At 41.2% G+C, this 23,761-nt stretch overlaps 1 protein-coding gene across 4 annotated transcripts; it reads right to left on the bottom strand.

Annotated features, from left to right (window-relative positions):
* Positions 1-1,033: 1,033 nt before the first annotated feature.
* Positions 1,034-22,174, bottom strand: ubp1 (upstream binding protein 1). 4 transcript variants are annotated; one of them, XM_088089974.1, is made up of 17 exons: positions 21,885-22,173; positions 19,358-19,562; positions 14,049-14,200; positions 12,615-12,691; positions 12,420-12,525; positions 12,222-12,328; positions 11,921-12,073; positions 11,708-11,818; positions 7,555-7,662; positions 7,142-7,248; positions 6,931-6,985; positions 6,066-6,159; positions 5,857-5,947; positions 5,563-5,681; positions 5,333-5,475; positions 3,472-3,523; positions 1,034-3,341 (listed from the first exon to the last, which is right to left on the bottom strand). In XM_088089974.1, the coding sequence occupies exons 2-17, from the start codon at positions 19,471-19,473 to the stop codon at positions 3,304-3,306; spliced, it is 1,629 nt and encodes a 542-aa protein (XP_087946100.1). In that variant the 5' UTR covers positions 19,474-19,562; positions 21,885-22,173; the 3' UTR covers positions 1,034-3,303. The 4 variants fall into 4 exon arrangements, with proteins under 4 accessions (XP_087946100.1, XP_087946099.1, XP_087946098.1 ...); XM_088089973.1 differs by lacking the exon at positions 21,885-22,173 and adding an exon at positions 20,056-20,302; XM_088089972.1 differs by lacking the exon at positions 21,885-22,173 and adding an exon at positions 20,056-20,301 and having other exon boundaries at positions 19,358-19,743.
* Positions 22,175-23,761: the final 1,587 nt, after the last annotated feature.

The following is a 23,761-nucleotide window of genomic DNA, read 5'->3' as shown; positions in this document are numbered from 1 at the left end:
GACACAGTTGTTCACTGTACTTTAGGCAAGTCATAATATGGTTTTCCTGCAGAGACACTCAATGCTTTTATGTTCCTTAGGGTTAATGAAGGTGCAGAAACATCTTGATTCTACTTTAAATAAAACTATGATCATTAAAGTGGCGCCCAGATTTCTCTGGGTAGTTTTCAGCCTGTGACAACAGTTGTGTAACATCATTTGTAGCTTTGATATTTGTATCTTAAATAATCTCAAGAGAGCCTACTTCATAGAATGGGGTGGTGGGACTTAGTCCTTGTAAGTCACAAGTCTCAAGTCCTCAGTCCTTAACTTCAAGTTTTGAATCCTAAACAAGTCATAATGAGCACTTCACCAGATGTAAAGCCATTTTAACAAGAGTAGCTGATAATATATTATATTTACAAAAAAACGCGGTGGGTGGGCAGGGGAAATTAGTTGGAAATTGTTTTGTCTCCACCTATTTGAACCTTATGTTCTGCATTTTGCAAATCATTTTTCGTTGATCGCCGCATAGTTTTTGTACATGGGCAAATTATTTTCGGTGCAATTTTTTCCCCAACTCCTGCTCATTAATGTAACTTCAGTTCTTCCTGAAACTTCATTGGATATTGTTGGATTGGTTCAAATGAAGTGGATCTGGGGAATTAAGTGTCGACTTGCTTGAGTTAACAATGCTAACCTTAGTTTATTAAGAAAATTAAGTTAAATTAATTTATTTGTGGAACACTTTCTTTAATGAGAGTTTATATTTTTTGGGCTTGGGGGAAGGTATGAAGTATTTTCAAGTGAAATGGCTCACATATAAGTGAAATCATGAGTCAATGGTATAAAATCCCAAGTTCAGTTAAAGTCTTTTTTTGATTTTGTTGGGTAAATATGTGACTCGGGTACAAGTCCGCATCTCTGAGATATGCAGTATAAAGTTGTGTTTGAATGAAAATCATGCCCTTTTATTAAATTCTCTGTCCTTTTGCGTGAAAACAACTATTCTGCCATTTAAAATAAGAAAATACCAGGAAAAAATACACCAGGAAAAGTTATGAAATCATTTATTCCCAGCACATGTGGTTGTGTACATCTCCAGCATACGATACTGTGCACATGAGAAGCATCATCATTGACATTAGGCTGTACATGAACAGTGGTCACCTCTCCTGCTCACACTCTCACACACATTCAGTCACACAGACAGACAGACGACTGGTCAGGCCTTCACAGGACCAAAACTGCTCACCAGAATTTGCCTGACTTGCTATCACATCCGTTCTGTTACTGAGCACAGTTTACTGTGCTGTGGTACTCGTGTCCTTGTAAACACCACAAGAGCTACAGTCCTGGCTCGGGCGCACGGTGAGACAAAAACACAGATGCTCTTTAGTCTCGACATTCTTCTTTTTTTTTTTGTTCTCCTTCTTATAGGCGGGTAAGAAAAGGGTGTGACTACTGACTACACATCGAGCTTGATTTTTGTGATTTCTCAGTGCAGACTTGGTCTCTAACATCTGGAAAAAGGAGGGGTGACACTCAACACGAACCAAATTGTCCCTCCCTTAGCCATCTTCCACATGCTCTTTACTAAACGGCAAGCTAAACACAGTTTCATCATACCAACAGGAAAAAGTTTATGACAACTACTGACATAATTTTCTTTGCAAGAACGAAAAATGATACACATGCACACACACATTCTGACACTTAGAGGCGTGCTAACCGTATGCACCTGCAACACTGCCAGACACTGTGTACCAAAATCAAAGGGGGTCAAATAAACCAACGGTGACTCCGAGGACCTGTGTGAGACTTCCTGTCGCTTTTCAAAGGGCACTCGAAACACTGCACCTCCTGTGTTCAGCTACATTAAAAACACAAGATTTTTGAAGATGGATGTGGAGCTGCCCTGATGTTCTTGTCCACAGGGTAGATCTATTGAAACCAGGCTAAACGCCGTGATAATTTTCTACCAGTCTGCTGTGTGATGAGCTGTTTCTTGCAGAGCAGATCAGGAATGGAGTTTATAAATATGTACATGCAGCGCACAAGCAACTCCACTACATGAGGGTGTAATTCGCCATCGGATCAATTCCATGAATGCTTCTAATGACCAAGATGTACAGAGCCAAAATGAGACTTTTCCTCTAAAAAAGGCCTACCACTCTGAAACCCGTTTGGTCCACTTTATAGAGGGTTTTTGGATAGGCGTTACTGCTCCACAAGCCAGTCTTATATAGAGGCTTGTTCCTTTTTTTCTGCATATTTATGGCCACAATCCCAGAGGGCGTAAACCACGCTCCTTTAAACCAGTGTTTCAAAGTCAGCACAGAAAGCAGAGGAGTCAAAGGTGCATGTGCACTGTGTTTGTGACAGTGGGTAAAAGATTGAGCTAAAAAGCCAGTATGGCACCAGAAACAACTCAATGAGAGCAATAGAAACAGCTGATCCATAAATAAAGCATCAACTAAAAACAGTAAAAGCGCAGGCTGAGCAGGACGTACATGAAAAGAGTTGAGCTGAGTGTGACGTCATGTCAACAGACAGAGAGATATGGCTGGAGGTCTAAAATCACATAGGGTGGCTCTATGTGACAAGAGTTAATGAAATCAGTCCATCTGACAAGAAAAAAAAATGTTGGTGTCAACATCCACAAATGACGCCACTTCCACAAATTTAGCCTGGATATTTCAGGGGTTACCAAGCTCAGCGGATCGATGAATGGTTCATCAAGACAACCTTGAGAATGTTAAACAAGCAGAGTAAATTGGGATTCTCCTTTAAGCGGGTTAGTATGTTGAGATCGCATGCTGTTCAGCAGTACAGGTTATCAAATACTGGCCTAGTGCTGGTTGTGCGCGTTGTGTAAGAAGGGCAACGAGCAATAAGGAAACTCTGCTTTCTTTCCTTCTCCTGCCGGCCAGAACGTCACTCTCCCCTCTCTCCTGGAGCCCCCCGCCCCTCCCAACCCCCCGTTATCCTGCAGAAACCATATAAAAGACAAAAAATAAAATAATAAAATCAAAATACATACATCATAATCTTTCCCCTAACCCCGTATCCCCCCCAGCCTCTCCTCTTTTAACCATTCTCCTCCGTTAATAGTGTTTTCAATATGAAACAGTGGACACACCCATGTCAGATTCTAACATTTACATGGCTTTAGTGCAGTCTGTCTGCTTTCCGTCGAGCGATCGTTTGGAGAGAACGGGGAGGAAGTACGAGGGAAGAGTAGAGGCAAGCAGAGAGGGACAGAGGGAGGCTTCTGCTCCAAAACAGAGGGTGGAGTATTAGTGATGCCATCTGTCCTCCTCACTACTTCAGGATTAGATGGAGTCCTTCGCCCAATTCATCTGGAGAGGAAGACAAGTGTTGAGGAAAGAAGTACATTAAATCCGTGTCAAATACGGGATCTCTTGAGCCTTGTTACAGGCCAGATTACAATGTTAGAGACGAAAGGCTACTGATGCATGATGAGCTCACCTTTGACAGTGCTGATCAAAAAACAGCTCTCGTCAGGCAAGTTGTAAACCATCTAGAAAAGACAAAAAAGAATGTTTATCAAATGTCAACTTGTAGAAACAGAGGTTCCTTGTACTTTAGTGGTGACAGAGTAAGAGGAGGAGGTCATAAAACAAGGAATCATACAGTGCTGTTTGTGCGTCACAATGTAAATTACATTCAAATAAGTTGAGTTGTTGACAGCACAAAAGACAGCGACACACGTCTTCCTCTGTGCTGTGTCAATGAGTTTCAGTCCTGCCATCTTCTCTCATGTACATCCAAAGCTATTGACTTTTTGAGGCAGATACTAACATCAGTAATTGAGAGCTAAACAATTCTGATATCGACTGAGTATCATTTTTTTGTTACATTGCCCCCTGCTGATTTATTGGCTTTTATTGGATTTCAGCACCTTAAGGGTCAGATGTGGGTTGGATTGGAGAATTTAGACAAGTGGAAGTGCATTAAAGTTAAAATGAAAAAAGGAAAGGTCTTAAACCCAACATTATAATATGTGCGTGACTTCAAACCGTGATTTTCCACTCACTGACAGTTTTAGGAGTGTTGGCTCAACGCTGCAAACCGAAGCTGGAGCACTATTTGTGAATTGTTAAAAAATGCATCGTAAATCCTTTCTGGATATCTAGCGTGATTAATTTCACCTGGACGTGTCTGGGACTTTGTCGTTAAACTACAGCCAGGGGCGAGTCAAGGTCAGAGACAAGCGGCACCGCTGTGCTTTCCAAAATGTGTTTGAGAGACGGTGACAGAGAGAGAGGAAGATGAAGTGGAAGTTGCATTTTTGCACGCAATGTATCTGAAAGTTGTTGGCCAAATTATTTAACACAGAGTGCTGCATCATCACTTATAAGGCATTTTCGTAACAGAGTGAGTTCTTCATGAACACAGGCATTGGCGCTCCTCTTAGCAGTGTGGCTTTCTGTCGCCGGTCAGTCATGTAGTGTCAAAATCACCACAAGTTTTTGACTCCCAAATACAAGGAAGCAACTGATGCAGTGTGAAAAGTACAGCAATATGACAACTCTGAAAGTTGTGTAGTGTGAACTTGGCTTAAGCAAGAAAAGTAGTGTTCAATTCCTTTAAATTGGTCAGATCTGATTTTTTTGTTTGGCGGTTCACAATATTTTAATAAATGCAGTCAATATCAGATTCACAGTCCTGAACTGACCCACGTGCAAAAGAAACAGTAACAAAGATGTTACACACAGCATGCTGTCAGAAGAAATCATGGAGGCCAGTGGTGTCACAACTTAAAAGTATCATTTATAAGTTAACGTGCAGTAGAAGCAGACATCCAGAACAGATGATAACAAGTACAAGGATGTGAGAAAGAGGGCCAAATTTTTAATAATGCCCTTTTTTTCCCGTGTTTGCATTCACAGGGTGACTCCCACAAGCAAATGTCAAACAGAGTGATGTAAAAGTCGCATTAATTCCCGATATGGCTGTGCAGACTGAGGCTGCACAGCAAAAATCAGACTGGAATCTTATTTAGAAACACATAGAAAAGTGGTGTAATTCAGAGGTGAAACGATCAGATTTCATGTTATTTGTGTTGTTCACTCATGAATGAAAAAGACAGATATACATTACATATGAGGAAAAAAATAAAAATAAAAAAAGAGTTGGGCCACTTTTGCCTGCACTCTAAACGTATCCATGGTGATGTTTTTTCTTGCTCGTGGCTGATAGTTTTGAGTGTCTCCCACAGTTTACCTTTTTAATTATAACATGCCTCTAAATAAAGAGCCCTCCACTGATGAGAGTATGATTCTCCAAATATTTAAGACAAACAGCCTGTGTGTTTGTGTGTTGGTACCTGGTCACTGAGCAGGATGTGTATGCCTGTGGGACCCTGTCTGTACACCTGGTTGATCGTTCCCAGTGGAAGGCTGCACACACACGCCATCTTACGGATCAGTTCTGCAGCTGTGAGCTCCTCTAGGTACAGAGCATGATACACTGCACAGACACAGAGCGCAGACGATGTTAACATTCACACAGTGCATCCCTCTAATATCACTGCTGTCAAACACAGAGCTGGATTACCGTGTAAACTAGAGGAAATGCTGTGTTCTCCATTTTCATTGGTGGCGTGTCTCTCCAGCAGAGGGCTCTCCTGGAGGGACTCCTGACAGACGTACACTGTCAACCTGGGACGCACTGACCTACACGCAGACATTATAATTTATGCACTGAAACATACTTGCACCTTTATAATGCTCATACAGGTGTACAAAACCACAAAAACTAATACACACACACACACACACACACACACACACACACACACACACACACACACACACACACACACACACACACACACACACACACACACACCTGGATTTAAGTGCATTGAAGAGTCTGATCCCATCTGCTGGCCCACAAATCTGGACCAGGTCGTCCCGGGTTAGCTTCAACAAATCAGAACCTAAGATAGAAGTTGGAGGAGAAATCACTTTTACTGCCATGTTTCAGTGAGTTCGACTGTGTTTGTGTGTGTGTGTGTGTGTGTGTGTGTGTGTGTGTGTGTGTGTGTGTGTTTGTACCTGAGAAGTGAGAGAAGAGCCGAGTGTAGGAGCTGAAGCGATTTTTCAGCAGCCACTTCTGTGCGTCCTGTATGGAGGCAGTGGGGCTCAACTGCTGCAGAGGAGGAAAAGGGACACACATACAGTGTCAACACACCTCCAGACCTGGATCTGTGTGTTACTTTTCACACTAACTCAGTCACAGTCAGAGAGTTTCACCTGACAAATTTCAGCCGTATGCTGTTTGAAACATGTGCACAAGTGGATTAGCTTCCGAATAAGTTATACTAAACATACATATCGCCTATATCAAGCGCCGCCAGTGGCTGGAAGACTTTGTCGTCTTTAACAGAAACAGAGACAGAGTTGTGTATAAGACAAGCACATTGTGCGTGTTAACCCGTTGGAAATGTGAAAGGATCCAATATTCACCACATTTGACTGCGTCACCCAGATGTGTCGATCACTGGGCTGATTAATGTTTGGGTGCTTTGTTATTATGTCAGTGGCTATTTTTGAAAACTTTTAAGGCTTTGGATTTTTTTCTCAAATTCGGCCTTTAAAGGATTTCAAATGATATCACTTTACCAAAGTTGCCACTGGACAAACTGACAGATTTTGTGTCTTGTGCCACATTCACTGCTTTCTGACAGAAATAAATGAAAACAAACATTTCGTTATACATTTTTTTTTTCACTGCTGCATCAAACCATGACTCTTAAACTGAGATATAAACCCAACAGTGACAGCTCAACCATTCTCTTCTATTATTGGTGTTTAAAATGTAACAGCCAATGATGTAGCTCCACATTTTATATGAGCTCTGACTAAGTGCATGACCTACCTTTTCCATAAGTTCATACAGGTGAGAGGAGTGGAGACTAACCTCAGAGTTGCCATGGCTACCAGGGTCTGCCTGGTGATTGGGTGAGGACGAGTCACTGGAAGGTAAATACCAGAGGTGAGACCAAAACATGCTTCAGCTAAAAGGCCACACACACACACACACACACACACACACACACACACACACACACACTCACACTCACACTCACTTACTCACTCACTCACTCACTCACTCACTCTCACTCTCTCACCTGTCCGGTACTGAGGAGGTTGTGTAAGTGGACAGTGGGGCGGAGGTGAAGGAGGGAGTAGCTGCCTGGTTGGGACTGACGTAGGCGTTGTCTGGCCATGGGGAGCACTGAGAGAAGACACAGACACAGACACACAGACACACACACACACAAAGTACAGTATTTATCAGACTTATTGGACTAATAACCCATTAAGTCCAAAAAACAAAAGGCAGAGAGGTTGAGGGAAAGTCATGGGTGGATTGGGAAGCTAGCTTTAAACTGTTTCCACCCCACATAACATCAAATACATTAAAAACATCTCCTTCTCATCTACAACAGGCTTCAGACTGCAGCCAGGTGTCTACAGGGGGGCCGACTGTGGACAGAGCGAGGGGGAGGAGGTGCGGAGGAGAGGGAAGCAGGGTGCTTACACTGCCTCTCTTGGCCAAGGAGTCGCCACAGTCAGCGGGAAGTGTCCGCTTGCTGGACTTTTTCAGCTCGTGGTCACCCGCATCTTCTATGATGGGTTCAAGCCTCGTCTGCATACAGACACACAGCAGAGGTTAGACCGCCAGCGACACAAACAACCAACCTGAGGGCAGTCTTAGTGTGACATACAAATGTAGAAAATGTAAAATGACTGCTGTTTTCCCCACAGTAAAAGTTGTGATAACATCTCCGAGACAAAAAAAAACCATTTTTATTTATCTGTATTAACAAAGACTAGGGCTGTAGTGAATACTTTGAAGCTTCATTCGTAACGCTGATGTCAAAATACTAAATAAAGATGTGAATGCCGCTGGTTAATTCATTCTGTTTAAACCCAGTATTTCTGCACAGTTGTAGATAAAAATTACACTGCACCAATATCATTAGTAATATAAGATGTGTAAATTGCAGTGGTGGCTGCGTATGATTGCTTCTGACTTGCACGATCCAAACATTTCCAATAACTTCAGAGTGCTGTTGCTCAAATTTTACTGAAAGAGGACAGATATAATCATTTCCAAATTTCACAACATGCTTTGACCTAACCAAATATTCAGCTTCAATCTATATTTGCTGGCTTTTAGTCTTAAAAAAAAAAAAAAGTCTAAGGGTAAGGTCACATATGAGCAAAATTAACCTTGGCAAATATTCTCCTCCCATTCATTTCCATTCAGTGCGCGCTATAAGGCAAACAAATCATTTGCTTCCAGGAGCAAAGCAAAATTGCATGTGTGGAGCTCCACTTTAGTGACCTGGGAAGTTGCAGCCTCAGATGACAGTAAAGCACAGGGGTGCCAAAACATTTTGAAATGGGGCAGATTTGATCATGTGACAAAACTTGACTGCCAGCATTTTCTTGCATTGTATGGGTCACTAGAAAAAAAATCACATACAATGGAGACAAAAGCAACAGTTTCATATTCCACTGGAAAAGTATTCAACTATCCACCACTCCTGAAAGTGGTGACCTTCTCGGTTGCACTCTTTGTTTGTTTGGTTTATTGTACCTTTATGAAAACACACTAGTTCTGCTTCGTAGTTCCTAGTTGGTGCATGTGTGCAAACTGTATGAGTCCTGCCATGAGTGGGGAAAAAAGGGAAAATGCTAATTCTTGCTTGATTAACTCATATTAACCAATTGATTACCCAATATTGTAAAAATCATGCCTGGTTAGGAAGTATGTGTGGAGGAGACGGTGATTATTGTCAGTTGACATTGCAAGATTTTGGCCATGACAAATAGAAACTGCCCCACATGAGAGATGCTGTCTGGGTGGCAGTGAGTCAGGAGACAGACGTGGAAATTAAGAAAATTGAAAATGTGCCAACAACATCTTACTTTGTGATTTTTATTAGCAAGTTAGTCTTCCATGTACATTACATCTGGCACAAATATCCCCTCAGCAGGTGATGGTCACTCTCCTGCAGTTGCTCGTGGGTGACAATTTAGGATTTTGTGTGAGGATTTTTTGTTTTGTTTTGGGTGATATAATAAAATATGATGGCAGACATTCAAAGCTTCAAATAAAAACTGCAATAGAAGCTTTTTCTTAAGCATTTTTTAATCACTGGCTAACATTCTTGTCTGTAAAAGGCTGAATCAGGCTCAGTTTGGAAGCTACAGTAATGATACTGGTGTCTTATGACACTAGAGGACCTGGGGATTCAAATGGTTAAGCTCAGTCTAGCTTCTCGGAAAGGGGCCTCAGTACAAAACTAGGCTAAATTTTGGCAATGAAAAAACATCCTGACAATTTCACAGGAGTCCCTTGACCTCTGACCTCAGGATATTTGAATGAAAATGGGTTCTTTGGCCACCCACGATTCTCCGCTTTACAGACAAACCCACCTGATGCTAGTTTTATGTCGTTTTTTTAGTGTCATTTGATTCCTAATCAACACAATCTGGTAAGAATTGCTTTACCTTCAATATGGACTTCAAAACTGTTTTGAAATGCAAAATAATGGAATTGAAAATATGTGATTAAAAAAATGTGAATATTGGCGATCACATATTGAAATCCTGCAATAATCACAGTTTTAATAAATAACATTTGGTACATCCCTAATAAAGAATTTTTTTAAAAAAAATCAAAGGAGCAGTGTGTCTATTGTTTAGACTTTTCTCTACAAACTAAACTTGATCACAAGACGAGATGCATCAGGATCCAGGTGGCTCACTACCTCAGCTAAATGATTTACAGCACTTGAGGAAACCCTGTTGTGCATTTTAAAATTATGGCCGACCACTTTCCAAAGCACACCAGATGCCAGACTGTTTTCAAAGCATTTGTTTCACTTCATGTTACAACAGAATTCAAATATACATGAGGAGACTTCAAACCCGCTTTTGACAGGTAATCCATCACATCTGTCACTCTGACTGCTGTGTCACCACCACCATTTTAATGCACTGCAGTTCAAGAGCAGATTGCCGCGGTGGTTCATTGATGACAGCATTTTATTTCAAGAATTTTACATTGAAGGAAAAACAAAATCAAAGCCAGTAAACAACAAGAAAGAATGGCAAAGGAATAAAAAGGATCATGTGAATTTCACAGCTCCTTGCATTAAATTGCCTGCTGTTCGGAAGTGTTTTTTCTTTTTCCAGTGCATTGATCCAATATTCGGTTGGCAGATAACTAAATTGGCATGGATCGTGATGATAGATGATCATAACTTGGTGTCGGTTATAAGCAAAAATGCCAAAAAAAAGTGTGAGGATTTACTGCTGTTCTCTGTTTTATATCATTGTAAATTAAATATATTTGAGTTTTTGAGGGATGAAACAAGCAATTTGAAGACTTCAACTTGCTTGAGCTCTGAGAAAATAATTGTTAGTCGCAAAATAGAAATTGGATGATGCAAGTACTTTAGCCACAAAACTAAACTGAGAGCAGAACGGATATTCCCCCTCAAATCAACATAGCACGATGGTCAGAGCGGTGATCATTTTTGTGTGTGCTGTTGCCATTGCAACCGTTGTAGCTGGATAACCTAAGGCTGTACCAGATTCAGAATTGCTTCAGATTTCAGTAGGCTGTTCGGGGTGACAGTGATGTTAACATATGTAGCAAGCTAATGCAGAGTAACCATGTTAGCGACGGACGGGAAATGTCCAACAACTTTTTTTTGCTGATGCTGGATATCAAACAAAAGCCAGACTGCGTTGTATCAAATTGCTGTGAGTTGTAAATTCACCACTTCTAAGCAGATAGAAGATGATAACGTTATCTCGAAGCCTGAACAGGCAAAGCCTCTATTCCTCTTGGCAGCTTCCTTCATCTCACTCAACTCACCCTGGGTCTGCAGCTGCCTGCGCTGGAGAGCAGTGTGAAAGAAAGGAGCACTAAATCTGTAGACTGCACATTGACTGACAAAATAAATACTGCCTGACCTGACGAATCTCAGCAGACTGAGCAGCCTCCGACTGATGAGTTGAATACTTGGCTCTCAGGGGATAGCCCCACTAACTTTCTTATCGACTTTCATAAAATTAAACCAACTTAAGGCAAGTCGTGAACTCACTGAAGTTATGCTTTAGCAGTGACGGCCTATCGAGAAGAGGAGTAGGACGTTTTTAATCCATTACTTTCAAAATACTACCATAACTGTTTTTTCCCTGTTTCTTTCATTGCATTTATTGCATGTTTATCAAAACACGTACTGCAGCTTCCTCCTAGGAACGAGTGAGAGCCGCCACTGAGCAGACAGCTGAGAGGAAAGATCTGGGGTATAAAAAGCATGCTGATCAGCATGTTTTCACACCTAACTTGGTGAATGAAGTGTTAAAATTTGAACAAACCGCACTTACTTATTGATGGAACGGTGGATTGACTAACTAGGGGACTAACAAGACTAACTAAGATGGTTTTGGTGAGTTTTATTTTGTTTCTGTTTAGTGTGAAGGAAGCATGATTACAATGAGTTAACAAGGTAATTAAGCTAATGTTAGTCTTAGTTCTGTGAAAGACAGAAACTTTGTTGGACTACGGTTGTTTTTTTGTTTAAATAGGTGTTAGATTTCTATGACTTTAGCCAAGTTTTTGGTGTGTATTTGTGAAGCCTGACAGTCCATAGCAGCTGCATACTGACCTCTGACAGGATAGTGGTATCGTAGGAAGGCTGGTACTTTTCCTTCTCTTGAGGTGTGCGTTTCTCCATCTTCTCCCTGTCTGTCTTTTGCTTACGGTCCGCCCCCTTTGGCTAAACAAAAAGCAGAGACCGGGAAAGGACGGCAGATTTAATTTGCTGTGAGGGCAAGCGCATGAGGCGGTGTAAAAACATCCCCCTCCTGAGAGCGTGTACCTTAAAGACTTTGATTTGGCAGGAGGCAGAGTGGAGGTGCTCTGTGTACTCTCCACTGTCTCCCTGGGCAAACGTGTCAAACTGGATCCTGAAGGGGACGCCCTTCTCGCCACCGTGCTTCCTGGGAGTGAACTCCGTGCTGATGCAGTGCACCTGCAGACAGCGGGGAGACGAGAGTACGAGTGCGATGAAAATCTGTGTTTGATGTGGAAATCCAGAGGCACGCCCAACAGATGGCACAAAAGAGAGCTGATGCGTGTGTGGTGTGTGTGGTTTGTGTAAGTGTGTGTGAGTATGTTACCTGCACAAAAACAGAAGTTCTTTTGTTCATGTCCCACAGGAACTCTGCAGCGTTCAGCTGGGAGGGGTGAGTCTTCGGCTCCACAATGCCCACTGACATTGGGATATCTGTCTCACACAAACACACACAAAGATATTTGAACTCCAAATCGCACACATGGGACGGTTTAAGTAAACATTTCTCGACGGGCTTCATTACCGATGTCAAGGAGACGGTCGCCAGGACGATTCCACTTCCAGCCCTCCAGCTGCTGGTGCTCTGTGTACTGCAGCCTGCGGTCGTGAAACACCACACGCACGATGCTCTACACACACATAGACACAGAGTTAGGTTTATAGTGTAGTTGACATAAGAAGTTTAAGTTTCTCCTTCCAGCTGTGAGGATCCTCTCACCTTCACCATCTTATTATTGAGCTCTGGTAACTCGTCTGGCTTCCTGTTATCCAACATACGCACCTCGTAAGACTGGCCTGAGAGAGAGAAATCACAATATCAAAATACTAACCATGATGAGAGCTGCGAACTACATAACCAGCAAGCGGTTTTATGCCTCCATGCACCGGTCAACTTACACTTACAGTTTACATCCATGTCTGTCACAACACAGATGCTTCACACACAGAAGAGATATAATAAGCACAGTTTCAAGGTGGTTCTTGAAAGTTCTTGTGTTATGGCCAAAAACATAGTGTATAAGGTCACTCTGACCTTGACCTTTGACCTTCAACCATCAGATTCTAATCAGTTCATGCTTAGTCCAAGTGGATGCCAAATTTGGGGAGATTCCCTCAAGGCCTTCTTCAGATATTGCGTTCATAAAAATTAGATGGATGCAAGGTCACAGTGACCTTTGACCACAAATGGTCTAATCAGCTCATCCTTGAGTCTACTCAAATTTTGGTGCCAAATTTGAAGAAATTACTGAGAAAAGAAAGAGACAGAAGAGGTCACAGTGATCTTAAACTCTGACCTGTGACCACCAAAATCTAATCAGTTCATCCTTGAGTCCAACTGGACGTGAATGTTAAATTTGAAGAAATTCCCTAAAGGCGTTCTTGATATATTGTATTCATAAGGCACAACGCAAAAACATAATGCCTATGGCCACATCTGTCACTGGCGTAAAGGACTAAAAATGACAGCTGCTAAAAACAAAGCAGTGGAGTAAATGCACACATTCCCTGTCCTATTACCTGATTTGTAGTGTAATTCATTTTTGTTTTACTGCTCATTATAGGCAATATAACAGACCTTCAGTTGCATTTTAGCTACACGAGCAATTACACATTTCCGTTTATTTATAAAATCTGTTAAAACCTCTGTTATTAACTGGGCTTAATAATTGACAGCTTCTGTCAGCATGTAAGTTCACATATGTTGCTGTTTCTCTTTAAAAAGAAGGATGTTGCTTGTTCCTCCATTAATGTGAATCCTTTTACGTTAAACTACATAACATAAATCTCCATTTGTGCCATAAAGCAAGGCAGCAGAAACTAACTCGTGGTGCACAACACTTCAGTGCTGAGAAGAGGTCAGACGAGGCTGCCATTCCCATCAGCAACGGTTTCATTTTACAGTAATTATACTAATGTGCAATGAATTAATGTGGTAATTATTTATTAATGTTAAATGATGGGTCAGTAGCCTTAGAGCACAAAGAGGAGGACTCTACAAACCACATCATTTACCAAAGTGTTTAGGTGTGGCTTAAGGTGTTCAGGAAGTAAAATATAAAGTCACTATCATATTTAACAAGAAAAACAAAAAAAAAAATACAGTCACGTAAAACCACAACGTTCTCTTGAAAGCTCGTATTGAGTGTCTCACCTTGGTTTAGGTATGTGAGCGTCTCGTCGTGCAGCTTGACGGCAGGCGAGGTGGCGGCGCACAGCACATACTGGAATGGGGGATTTTTGGTCTCGCTTTCAGGAGGAAGGCTGGAGTCCTCCTGCTTGAAGATTGGCAGAGCCAACACATCGCTGAGAGAGAGGCAGGACAGAGAGGAGAGAAAAACAAACACAAAGTCAGTATTGATGTGATGCAGAAAAGACATGCAAAAAAAAAACCATGATGAAAGAACACATTTTCCACCAACGCCTAATAGGTGAAAATTTTCCCTCTTATGATTTTTGTTTATTAAAGGCTTTTATTGAATCTCCAATAATCACTGTGACCTCCTTCAAAGCAAAGCAGGCCTTTAGTCCTTCAGTCTTCACACTTTTCAGTTATCTCTAAAAACCCATCAAATTGTTTTGTGCCATTCAAATGGTTGCATGCTCCACTTTTTTGAAGACAATGCCTGCTCCTCATGGTGTGGAATTATTAAATGGATTGGCTTATTTTAGAAGAGGTGACGAAGGCTCTCCATCGATCAAATGGCTCTCTTATTATGTATGCATGAGGCCGCAGCAGGATAAATGAACAAAAACACCCAGAGATAGCCTGAGCTGCTGACACACACTATCTCTCACACTTGGCAGCCACTCTAGACAACCAACCCGTCCTCAGCTCACCCTGACAAATACTGCAAGAGTGTCAACCAGGGCATAGTGTGTGTGTGTGTGTGTGTGTGTGTGTGTGTGTGTGTGTGTGTGTGTGTGTGTGTGTGTGTGTGTGTGTGTGTGTGTGTGTGTGTGTGCGTGCGCGCAGATATCAGTGGCTGTGCATAAAACGAGTCCTATCCATGCAAAGAAATCCAGATCATGGCATCTCATTACTTGCAAACTTTCTGGCAAGTCATGATGCTGCTTTAAACCTGAGCCAAACTTTTAAAAAACAAACTTGACAATTTCAAGACAGTCCTGCAGCACCTTCCTCCAAACAGCAGCCTGCAGTCTCATATCACTTCTCTCTGAATCATGACTGTGTTTTCCCTGCAGAGTGGGTGCGCAGACAGAGTTGACCTGGGTGCTGCAGCCTCGTTGAGCCCTGCTGCCCAGGAAAACTACATCTGCTTCCTGAAATCTGAGGAGCTGGCTCCACTGAAACACACTGAGACATTCTGTTCCTACCAGCTGCTGACTCCAAACATGCCCTGCAACCCACCCCGACACCACAGATAGATACTCCTGCAGCCAACACACACACACACACTGTCCTCACTAATACACTTGCATGCAACCCATCCCTTATTGGTAAACTTGCTTATGTTCATGAGAGACTGACACAAACCTACGTCACGCTCAGATAAACGCTCACTAAAAGCAGATGGCCGAGGAGGCAGCTGATAAGACACATACAGGTCCTGGGAGATTCTTGCCTCAGATGTCATCACCTCCCATAACCAGTTACATAATTCAGCACACACGTACCGAGAGTTACTAATTGAACAGGTGGTTTACAACAATACCAATGTGATGCCAACATACTCCAACAATTCAAGAATGCCAGACACAGGACAGACACATTATTAACAAGTACAGGCTAACAAGTGTTTGCCTGACTCATAAAATAAAGTGCCACATTTGGGGACAAATGCTGCAATCACCTGAGTGAGCAGGAATCCCTGCACAAGTCATTTAACTGAAAGTTAACATGGAAGGTGAGAGGGCTGCATGTGTCCCCTACAATCTGGGCATATTGACAAAGACTGTGTGTAGCCACTTGAGCTGGGTATCATGAAGTTTTTAAATTAGATTTTGTTCCAATAAAATACCTTTGCTGTCAAAAGTAAAACAAAAACAATATTTTTTCAGCACCATAGTTCTGGGAGTGTAACAAAGTTTTAAAAATGGAAATTTTGACATTTAAAATTCAATGACAACTAGACAGACTGTGTTGCAGAGAGGGGAAGCTCCAAAACTCAACTTATTCACAAACGCTGTGGTGAGATTGATTTGTTCAAGAATCCGGCCGAGCATTCAATACCAACACTAGTGGTATTGTGTCAAAGTGTCAACAGTTGCTTGGTTGGATTGTTTGGTTTGGTTTGTTTACTTATTCTTTGACCACACATTTCCACATATAAGTCAGAAACTTTTCTAATTTTAAAAAATATTCTAAAGGTAAAGATCCTTATTTAACACAGATACATGTATGCACTTTGGCATATTTTGTTAGAAGACAAGCCAACAACAATCTAACTGAACTCTGATGAGCCTGGATGGTCAGCAACAGGGATGTGCACAATTAGATAATTAAATTTTGCTACCTTCGCTAGTCGTGACCAAAAATACTTGATAAAATTGAAATTGAAATTATTACTTTCTAATGCCATTTCATTTGTTTTCAATTTCAAAAAATGTTACCTGTTAACATTTATTTAGTAAGTTTACATCATGTTTTGTAGGATAATGTGCTTAGTGCTACACATTTCAACAGTGTTCACAATACAATTTGGTACATGAAAACTGTGATAAACGATTTCAAGTGGTTCTTCTTATAAACCCTATACTTTCTCGATAATGTTTAACCATATATTTTTAATTGAGCACAATTCTAACTGTTTTGAGTTTTTTCTTACTCTAAAAATAGTTGTCTAGTCTAAGTTTTAACCTCTGATAAAACGTTGGGGAAATATGTCGTTAGGAACATCCCTAGATTGAAAAACCTATCGTTTCTTGCATCATTACTGTAGTCCGGGTGTCCAAACTTTTTTGAACAGGGGCTAGATTACATAATGTGAAAATATCTGGGAGCCAGCTGCTTCTCATGTAATACGCATTCTTTTTAAAAAAAAAAAAAAGAAAAAAAAAACATCAACTGAGAAAAACACAACACTTTCATCTTTCAGTGAAAAGTTAACAATTTTCCACCACTCCTGAAATTGGTGGCTCCCATTGTTCTTTGCTGTGCCATGTGACATTAATCAACATTATGTGATGAGCCACATATAGTATATTTTGAGTGATAAGCCATGGGCCATTGGAAATCGGCCTGCCTGTGGGCTGGACTTCTGACATGCTGCAGCTTCTACTACTTACATCTCCAAGTCATTGACGCTTAAGAACTTTCTTGATCAAAAATTAGACCTTTTGTTCCCACACACCACTAGTCTTAAGAAACAAAGTCATAGACCTGTTCTGATAACTGCCAGTCTGAGGGGCCAAAACAAGCCTTTCCTGCAGACTTCCTCTGCGTTATCTTGAAATGTACACAAGGTTTATGCTCTTTTTGGCAAACAATGCAGGAAACAGCATGAACTGATATAATGTCTTTGTCCCGTACAGTGTAACACATATCCTTATGCTTTTGCATGAGTTGAAAGCTGGAGTATCCAGACTATTTTGAATGGGTGGCTGGATTAGATAATGTGAAAATACAGGGGGGCGGGCTAGCTGCTTCTCATGTCATATGGGATATTTAAAACAAAACACAAAAATGACAAACAAAATGACAAAATGCTACTGTTTCATCTTCAATTAAGAAAGTATTCAGCTTTCCGTTGCTCTGAAAACGGTAGCCCTCGCTGTCGACTTTATGCTTCTTTGCCTTGGATATGTCCGCTACATCGCAGGGAATACATGATGTTAGGTGACCGTTTGTTAGCTTATTTACCCTCTGTTTATCAATCTGCATTAATTTTGCCAACACAGTTCCTACTTGGTGCATGCTTACTAACTGTATGCTTGTCCTGCAGGAGGTGAATAAAATATATGAAGAGTGATCTTGCTTAATTGACCAATATTGTGTCAGTCGTATATCTGTCATAAGACATGCCGAGGGCTGCTTAGAATTGGTCTGAGGGCCACAATCAGTGGCGGACAGTCTCAACGTACTGTCCGTAAGTACACTTTTTTAAGTGTCTCTGCTTTACTTGAGTATAATTTTTTGAGAAACTTGTTACTTTTGACCCCACTACATTTCTATGAAGGCTCTCATTACTCTGTGACATTTGAGCTCAGCCGATATCTCTTTTTCTTTTCTAAAATGTAAAAAGCCCATTAACTGTCGTCATGCAGTTCTGTGTGTGGTTTGTTTGTCGCTAACTTGTGCATGCACTACTCAGACTGGGCAGCTCATTGGTGGGGCAGGGAGAGCGGAGAGGTCATCAGCAGGCGCAATGTAATGGCTTTAAAGAAATGAAAAAAAACTCTTAAAATTGGTTTGCAATTAGCCTAGCTTTCACATGCAATTTCGCCTACCGCCGGGTACAATCTTTCTCGAAAAATGAAGGATTGATTTATGGCACAAAAGGAAGTGAGTCAGCTATTGTGCAACAAAAGCACAAGGAGACCTGTGCTGTTTGTTTTCCCGGGTCCAGTGCTAGCTATCTGCAGCAGAGGAGTAGGCTAATTTTGCAATGAATGGGTGATTTTGCAGTTGTCATTACTGTCAATAGCACTGGAAATGAAAGATGGCATAACAAGTAACTGTGAAAATTCTGAATAGCAAAAGAAAAGGAGCCCTGTTACTAAAGGCTGCAAAAAAAGGCAAAGAGCGACAACGACAAAGAGCAACTGAAACCGGGGTAAATCGTAACGAACAGAGTCCATAGCAACGGTCAAAATCAAGTAACGCTGGGTTACAAAAAACTACTAGTTTCTTTCATTTTAAAAAAAATAAAATATAACTATCTAAAATAATCACGCAATGACGTTCCCTCTTCAGCGAGCATGTTTTTTCTTCTGTCTTCAGTGTTGTGTGTGTTGATGATGTTGCTGTCAATGCTCATCTTTGGATAGTTGATAAGCTCTGAGGAAAATGGAAATCCATCCTGCTACTCTTTGTGACAATGACATCAATAATAATAGTACTTGGAGAATCAAAGTGGGGGTAGAATAAAAATATTGAAAATGTATCGCTTTCCACTTTAAGTATTTTTAAAGGCAAGTACTCCAGTGCTTTAACTCAAGTATTGATTTGAAACTGCAACTTTCACTTATATCGGAATAATATTTGAACAGATTATCTATACTTTTACTGAAGTAATAAAGTTGTGTACTCCGTCCAACACTGGCCACAATTGGGCCCCGGGCCGGAGTTTGGACATGCCCTGGTTTAGATAAATAATCTTTGCCCCTGATCGTGGCACCCTGCAATCACTGACCTACTCCACATCCCAAAACAAAGAGCAGCCATCACACTCAGCACAAACAAAGGAAATAACACACACAGCCATGGGGGGATGTAACACCTCCAGACAAAGTGTAAGCTGTCTCTCTGTCTGTGTTTGGAGGCTGGGGTCCGTCTCTAACCTCATGCTGTAGGCTCCTGCCCCCAGCTCCTGCCCGATGCCGGACAGGCTGGCATCGAAGTCGTGCACCAGCCCCGACTCTATGGTGGCGTCGTCCATCTTCAGCACCCAGGCCATGGGCCCCAGCTCCTTGTCCTCGGCTTCTACTCGGAGGGCCGCCAGCTTGCTTCAGGTACCAGAGGTCTGCTAGCGAGGAAGTGCAGCTTCTGAGTGACACCGTGAGAGGAAAGTTATGCAGCTAGCCCGTTAGCCGCTCCTTGGCAAGCTGGGCAGGCGAATCGGTAGCTTTCCACGCAGACTGGAAGTATCGCCATATCTCCACTCGAGATTGTTTTTATGGGGGACTTTTTAATCACACAACACGGTGCTCCACAACTGGCAGAGTGTCTGAAAGTAACAATAAGTTAGGGTCCGCTCAGCTAGCAAATATTAGTCGTGACTAAAGATGCGAGCTGATTGTCAGCATGCAGACGTTAGCTAACAGCTAGCTTAGCTTCACAAAGGCAACTTAAGCAAGCTAGCGTGAATCCAGCAGCCCCGTTGTTATCCCCAAATCTTCGCGCTAACGTTAGCATGTGTTAACAAAATGCAAAAAGCCGAGAAGATTATTTTGTTTTAGTCCACACGCCGCATCCCACGCAGCGCCCGCACAGCTGTTGCTACCTAGCTATCGGGCTAACTAGCATCAACTTCACTTGCTTCGTATCAACTGCGTGATGTCTACGAGCAGCTGTCCTCTGGCGCTCCCTGAACCGTCCCAGCCCGCTCTCCGCTTCTCATCGCGGTGCTGGAATCACCGCTAAGGCTCCCGGACCTTGAGACGCAGTCCTTTAACCATCCAAAGTACAGCGGTAGACACAAAACCAGGCATCAACATGGCTCCCTCAGCATACAGACTGTCGGTTTGTGAAGCCTGCAGGGCTGCCACCGCCAGCCTCAGGAAGGATGCCAGGACGACCGTCAGCCAATCACAGGCCGCATTCTGTGCCCAGCGCAGGGGGATTAGCCAATCAGAGGCCTCCGAGCTTCCGTCATTGTGTCCAACTGTACTTGCGCTCTGGCTCCCAGAAAGTATAATAATGCACAGTCTGCACGGGGACACTCAACTTGCTTTGATTGGGGGCCACTTCTGCAAAATGACAGGGGGCCAGGGGCCATTCACAGCAGCCCCATGTATGTTCCTTGGATTTTAGGACGTTTGTAGGATTTTAGGACATTTCTCAGATTATAGGACGTTTCTAGGATTTAAGAACATTTCCTATTAGGACATTTGTAGGATTTTTGGGAAATTTCTAGGATTTTAGGACATTAGTAGCTTAGCTGGGAACTTTAGTAGCACTTTTTTGATTAACAGGCTCCGTTTAATGGTGTTTTACACACTCTGGCACCTTATGTATAGCCTACTAAAAGTGCAAAAACCGTTTCCAGTGTGAATCATATAGTTTTTATTGTGTGAATTAAAAATTAGTTGGGGGGGCACTCAATACCCTATCGGGAATCAGAATTGGATCGCAGGCAGTACACTCAGTATTACTGATCTAAACTGTCAAAAAAGATAAACTCTTGGAAACCAATACCCAGTGGGGGAATGTAACTAAGTAGATTTACTCAAGTGCTGTACTTAAGTATAATTTAAGGCACTTGTACTTTATCCCTTTTATGATGCTTTCTACCAGTGGTTTGATGAAATACTTATAAACCACACCTGAGTAAAAGTACAGATGTCTTACCAGAAAATGGCTTTGGTGGAAGTCTTAAAGTTTTTGATATTAACTGTACTTGAGTATTAAAAGTAATTTTATTATATTAAACATACTTAAATATTGAAAGTAAAAGTGCAAGTCATGAAGTTTATCTCTTGATAACATACATCACCTTAAAAATAGAGTGTACATCACACTTGCAGAAAAACAAAGACTTTTTAGAAATTAAGGAATCTAAAAAACAAAATCCAATTTTACATAAATTAATCTGGATAGTTTAACTGTCAAATAACAAAAAGTATATCAGTAGGTCTATGTGAATCCTGAACTCTCCATATTGAACTATTTAACAACTAGCCTATAACTTCAAGAGCACAAACAAATTCCTGAAATTCAGTGATGATTTCTGGTTTCATTGTGCCACTCAAAGGTTTTTGTACAACAGAGTTTTAGGGCCACATTAAGGAAAAAAAGTCTTTTTTGAGACCTCAAATTTAATCTTGAAATTACGACATTATTTTCCTAACATTATGACTTTATTCTCCTAATATAATGTATTTATTCTCAAAACCTAACTTTTTTTTTCTTTGTCATGGCCCTACTCCTCCATCGCATTTCAATGGCCCCATCTGGCCACCCTTATGGAAAATGTGTGGGGGCGCCACTGCATGTAGGCTTACACGCAGTGACGGTGCTCAGTGGTCCACAAGTGAAGTGAAGCAATAACCCAAACAGTTATTCATTAACGATATGGAGCTCAAACTTCTCGGAGGCCATAAACTACGTAAAATAAACATTTCATTGTTAGCTTTAAGAGGTTCATACCTTGTGTAGCTGCTGCCGCCCTGTCTCTGCACCGGGGCTCGGAAGTTTTCAGTGTAGGGCTGCCAAAACAACATCGTGTCCCACAAACAGCTGTCACAGAGCGTCTCACTCCCAAAAAACACGGCTCAGCCCGTTACCGAGGAGGCTGTCCTCACAGGAGCTCATGTCTGCTTCATGTCAGTGCTGAAGAGGAGTTTGCAGTCGGCTGCAGGCTTGTTGTCTGGTAAATTATTACACACCGGTCGGACCCTGGACGTGGCGCGCGGTCAAGTCTGGGTGGCAAAGTTTTTCCGAGTAGCTGAGTGCACGCGCTATTTTGGCCCGTCGGGGAAGACCCGCCTCGCGACTTAATCACTGTCCCCCTGTCCGACTTCTTACACAATTCAGGACATGGACGTCAACACACTGTCAGGTTGATCTTACTTTAAATAATCTAGGAAACCGATTGCCTCGAAAGATTAAAGTAAATATAAATATTCATCTTAATTCATGTTTACCATATATCAAATTAAGATTATTTGAAATTTCGTTGTATTTAATTAATTATGTGAAGTTGTTGCAACTTAAAAATGACAAGCGAAATTACCTTGTTCTTTCTAAATGTCAGCAACTTCAGTAATACAAGTTAGTCTGACTTAACTTGATCATGACAAAGACAATTTTCCCTTTGATGAAGTTTGCACATCTGAGTTCTGTTTCGCACGTATAATAAAATACAAATATGAATGACTACTTTGCTGTATGCAGAATACTGATATATAGCACACCAAACTTGGTTTACTGTTGTTGCTAAATTGTAGAAAGATTGATTTAATTAAACATGTCATTTTAAAGTTGCAAAAAATTCAGAAAATTAAATAAATAGAAATACATTTTAAGTAAACTTAATCAGATATGAAGTTTACATAAATTGAGATTAATAGTTGTATTTACTTAAATTTTTTTCAAAGCAGCTAGGCTTCCTAAATTTTTCAGTTTAGTCAGACTTTTGTGCAAAATATAAGGGACAAAAAATGTACTTGCTAAATTATTTATGATATCAGTGGATTGTTACTACTGATGTTTAGTAATAAGTTTAGTTAACTACTCAGTGTGATGGATACTTCATAACACTGCATTATGTTTCATACAATTATTGTTTTGCATGTAAAATTATATATGTAGAGTTACTCTAATTTTAATTTCTCCCTGACAGTATTAAATAAATACAACACAAATATTAAAGTATCTTAAAACTGTACTTTTATGAGGACAGACAGCAGACCATTAAGTGCAGGGACTTAGCAGTGAGGAGGTGACTGCAGGTTGGTGCTCTGTCTGAGTTCCTCTTTAGCTGCACCTAAATTTACAGCCCAAAGAACAGATGCATACATGAAATTCAGCACCGCTTTCTCAAATAGCTATGTTGCATAAGGCATGTTATATTTTACATCATGTCTTGATTAGTCCACTTTATTAACTGCTGTGCACATTGGCATAGCTCTCTGATACACAAACTGACAATCTAAAAATGAAAGAGGAGAGTGGATCTAGAGCTGAAACAAACTGGGTTTGACTGAAAATGCTTTGTTTGTGAAGGTTATCTGCTTTAAGTTTGTGAGATAGTGAACAATTTTTCTTTGTTTTAAAAACCAATTTCTTAGACCAAACCATTGAGAAAAGGAACGATAAAAATATTAAAATGCATGAAAGAGTACTTGTGATCCCTTGTAACAGGATAAAGACTAGAGTTACGAATGAGCAGTTTAAACAGGCATTTTTCTGTCAGACTTTCATTTGAAAGACTTTTAGATGCCCAGACAGAGCAAAATATTAAGGACACACCACATAAAAAAAAAAAAAAGTTTGTACATTTTACTTTTGTCAGTTTTGTCTCG

This window comes from Plectropomus leopardus, chromosome 17, assembly GCF_026936395.1.
Source record: "Plectropomus leopardus strain MGB_pleo_1.0 chromosome 17, ASM2693639v1, whole genome shotgun sequence".
NCBI lineage: Eukaryota > Metazoa > Chordata > Actinopteri > Perciformes > Serranidae > Plectropomus > Plectropomus leopardus.
This window is presented reverse-complemented; position numbering and strand designations above follow the sequence as displayed.

Excerpts from the sequence above, each read along its gene's own strand:
- ubp1 (XM_088089974.1), bottom strand. The coding sequence starts at position 19,473 with ATGGCCTGGGTGCTGAAGATGGACGACGCCACCATAGAGTCGGGGCTG. Across the intron at positions 3,524-5,332 it reads ACATCCTGCTCAGTGACCAG|ATGGTTTACAACTTGCCTGA; the intron begins GTACCAACACAC and ends TGTCTTTTCTAG. Across the intron at positions 3,342-3,471 it reads TTTGATCAGCACTGTCAAAG|ATGAATTGGGCGAAGGACTC; the intron begins GTGAGCTCATCA and ends CTTCCTCTCCAG.